This window comes from Galeopterus variegatus, unplaced genomic scaffold (genome assembly GCF_000696425.1).
Source record: "Galeopterus variegatus unplaced genomic scaffold, G_variegatus-3.0.2 Scaffold1120, whole genome shotgun sequence".
Lineage (NCBI taxonomy): Eukaryota > Metazoa > Chordata > Mammalia > Dermoptera > Cynocephalidae > Galeopterus > Galeopterus variegatus.
In genome coordinates, this window is record NW_007727231.1 from 149,321 (window position 1) to 153,057 (window position 3,737).

General features: G+C 44.8%; 1 protein-coding gene across 1 annotated transcript; it reads right to left on the minus strand.

Moving 5' to 3' along the window:
• Positions 1–2,146: 2,146 nt before the first annotated feature.
• Positions 2,147–3,207, minus strand: LOC103592289 (olfactory receptor 2C1). The gene is given in 2 exon segments (XM_008574948.1): positions 2,147–2,868; positions 2,871–3,207. Coding segments are annotated over 2 exon segments (933 nt in total). The 3' UTR covers positions 2,147–2,272.
• Positions 3,208–3,737: the final 530 nt, after the last annotated feature.

The following is a 3,737-nucleotide window of genomic DNA, read 5'->3' on the forward strand; positions in this document are numbered from 1 at the left end:
AAGAGAGTCACCAGCAGAGATAAAGAAAAGAAGAGGATGTCTCTCACCACAAAGCCTATTTCAGAGTGACAGAAGCAGCATTTGCTGTATGATAATATCAGGGGACCCGATCACACCTCAGCATTGGACAGATCTAGGCAACAAACCAACAGAGTAACCATGATTCTTTCAGAAGGAGAGAAGAAATCTAGGGTAATTGGCAGCGGGGGGGGGGGGGGGGAGTAGGGGATGGGGAGAGATTGGACAAGAGGCATAAAGAATAATCATGATTTGTAACAATATATATGCTAGTAATATTGATTTTTTTTTTTTTTAAAGATGACCGGTAAGGGGATCTTAACCTTTGACTTGGTATTATCAGCACTACGCTCTCCCAAGTGAGCCATGGGCCAGCCCGCTGGTAATACTGATTTGATAAACATATCTCAATGTTGAACCCCAAAAATATGTATAATCAATTTTGATTCAATAAATAAAATAAATTAAAACAAAAGAAAACATTAACAAGGACAGCTATTGTTAACAGTTTAAGTGTGCCACTAAACCAGAAAGAGCTGATGTGCTCCAGAGTACCAGAGAGTAGCCTCCCACATTCATTAGTCAGTCAATAAAAAAATAATAATAATAAAATAAAATTAAAAACTTGAGCCTTCAATACTCTAGACTTTGATGAATACTTCAGTATTGCTGTTTAAGGAACTAGAGAAAATAGTTCATGGCTTTGATCTGCAGCTAGAAAAACGAATTCAGAACAGGACAATATGATTATATGTTTTTGGAGGGAATTATAGAAATGTGGAATGGGGAAACTTTATCACCATTTGTTCAATGCTGCTTAGTGGACAGGATGACTCCAAAGTGGCAAAAATAAAAATGGTCAATTTGACAAATTTAATTCTTAGCATGAACAAGGGGGACTCATGAAGCTTGTTAATTCAATTCACTAAGCATTTATTGAGCACCTACTAGGTATGAGGCATGTGTTTAGGTGCCATGAGGATACAAAGCCAAAGATCTTTTTTTTTTTTTTTTGTGACCGGTAAGGGGATTGTAACCCTTGGCTTGGTGTTGCCTGCACTGCGCTCAGCCAGTGAGTGCACTGGCCATCCCTATATAGGATCCGAACCCGCGGCCTCGGCGCTCCCAGTGCCGCACTCTCCTGAGTGAGCCATGGGCCAGCCCACTTTTGAAACCATTCTGAAACCTATTGATTTCCTTTACTCTGGTGATGCAGTTGCCAAGCAACTTTCTCATATTAGCCCAGCTTCTCTGTCTGTGGAAATAGTATATAAATCATGGTGGCAGGTGGGGATTCCTCTGACAATTCTGATCATGCACAGAACCACATATTGGCATTCTGGTTCCAATGCACAATTTCCTTGAACTGAGTCAGTGAGTGCTAGACTGATTGCTGAGTTCCAGGAACCATAGGGCTGAAAGACTATGTTGAGGCAGAGGACATGCTTTATGGTTGGATGATTGTTACTGAGCTCTTAAACTTGCCTAAGGAATCTTAGATTATGATCCATCGACTAGACTAGCATATCTAGATGCTGGTGCAAATCTAAAGGCTGGAACTTTTAGCTGGAATTTTAATAAATATAAAAAAATTTAAATAAAACTAAATCAATGGATCCTGATCCTCTTTGTGTAGAACTGAGAGGCAAATGGCTTTTCCTACTTTTTCTCATTAAATACTAGATTGGGCAGAAGGGAAATTGGAATGTAGACATGAGAGAGAGGGTAAACAGACGACAGAGAGATACATGGATGGGAAGCATGGATAGCCTGAAATATTGAGAATAAGAGACAAAGATGATGGATAGAGTACAAAGATGGATTGTTTGGGTCTTCATATGAAGTTAATAACACATAGCTTGATTTTATGGAATTGCAGTAACATTATATAACATACTGCAAGTGGAGGTGCTTTGCTTAGAAAAGTACAGAATTCTGCATACACATGAGGTACAATAAATAACAGTGGACAGTAGAGACAGAGAAAGTGATTTAGGCCTGTACCAGGTCAATAACCTCTGAGCCTTCCATAGCTCATGTCTGCCCTGTTATCTGTAGTCCACAGTCAGATTTTGGTAAATAAGAGTAGAACATTACAAATAACACTAACCATATCCCATCATCTTAGGGTTGTCGGGAACATGTTGGTTCTACTTGGGTTGATATTCCTCATGTTCACCTGGCCAGAGAAATAACGAGGAAAAAGTGCACAGAGATGAAGAGGCAATAAATAAGGAGGGAGTTTTCTCCTCTCTCAACTGGTTTCTCTTCCCTTCCCCAGCTGCCTTGTCAGTGCCCCCTTCACTTCCTTGTTCCTTAGAGTGTAGATGAGAGGATTCACCATGGGCGTGACCACAGAGTAGAAGAGGGACATGAATTTGCCCTCACCCTGGTTGCTGCTCTTAGCTCGAAGCAGATACGCATAGGTAGCTGAGCCATAGAAGAGGAACACCACCACCAGGTGGGAGAGGCACGTGTTCAAGGCCTTTCTCCATCCCTCTGCTGAGCGGATCTTCAGCACCGCCTGAGTGATGCAGCAGTAGGAGACCAGAATGATGCTCAGAGGGACTAGAGTGAAGAAAGGGCACACACCGTTGAGCACAGCCTCAATGACACTTGTGTCTCCACAGGCCAGTCTGATCATGGCGGGCACCTCGCACAGGAAGCTGTCCACTCTGTGGTGCCCACACAGTGGGAGCTGCAGAGTGAACGCTGACTGGATCACAGAGTTGTCCAAGCCACCCAGCCAGGCAGTAGCAGCCAACAGCCAGCAGAGCCAAGGATTCATGATGGTGGTGTAGTGCAGGGGCCGGCAAACTTCCATGTAGCAGTCAAAGGCCATGACCACAGCAGGATGCCCTCAGTAGCCCCTAGCCAAAGAAAAACATAGAGTTGAGTCACACAGCCACCATAGCTGACGGTCTTGTCTGGTCCCCATAAATTGATCAGCATTTGGGGGACTGAGCTTGTGGTGAAGGCATGGTCCAGGGAAGAGCGGTTGCTGAGGAAGAAATACATGGGCGTGTGGAGCCGGGCATCCAGGTGGGAAAGCAGAATGATGGTTGAGTTCCTAAGGAGGGCCAGCAAGTACAAGAAGAGGATGACTGCGAAAAAGAACATCTCCAGCTGGGGATGGTCAGATACGCCCATCAGAATGAAGCCCTCCAAGGAGCTGTTGGCTCCCTCCATCGCTGGTTGCCTTTGCTCACTTGAAGAATTTGTTCAAGGAAAACTTCTGGGAAAAAAGCAAATGAAGAAACAGCTGTTGGCAAGGCGGATCTGCAGCAGGAAAGGTCTAATAGTTCTCCAGGCTTGACAGTCACGTACCAATTTAATTTTTACGATGACAAAATTTTTTTTTTCCTTTTTGTCTTTTTTCGTGTCCGGCAACGGATCGCAACCCTCAGTGTTGCGCCCGTACCGGACCGGGACCGGCAATGGGATCGCAACCCTCGGTGCTGCGCCCACACCTCGCTCAGCCAGTGAGCGGGAACCGGTCTGTATGTGGGATCCGAACCCTCGGTGGGAGCGCCACCATGCTCCCAAGCGGCGCACTGTAGCAGTGCACCACCGGGCCGGCCCCTACGATGACAAATTTTCACTGCAATCCCCAACCACTGCCAGTTACACAATGAATGGAATTTCATCAGAATGTCAAACATGAACTAACACAGACATAAAGGATGTGACAGACCGAAAAGATTAGGGCTCCTCAGTTT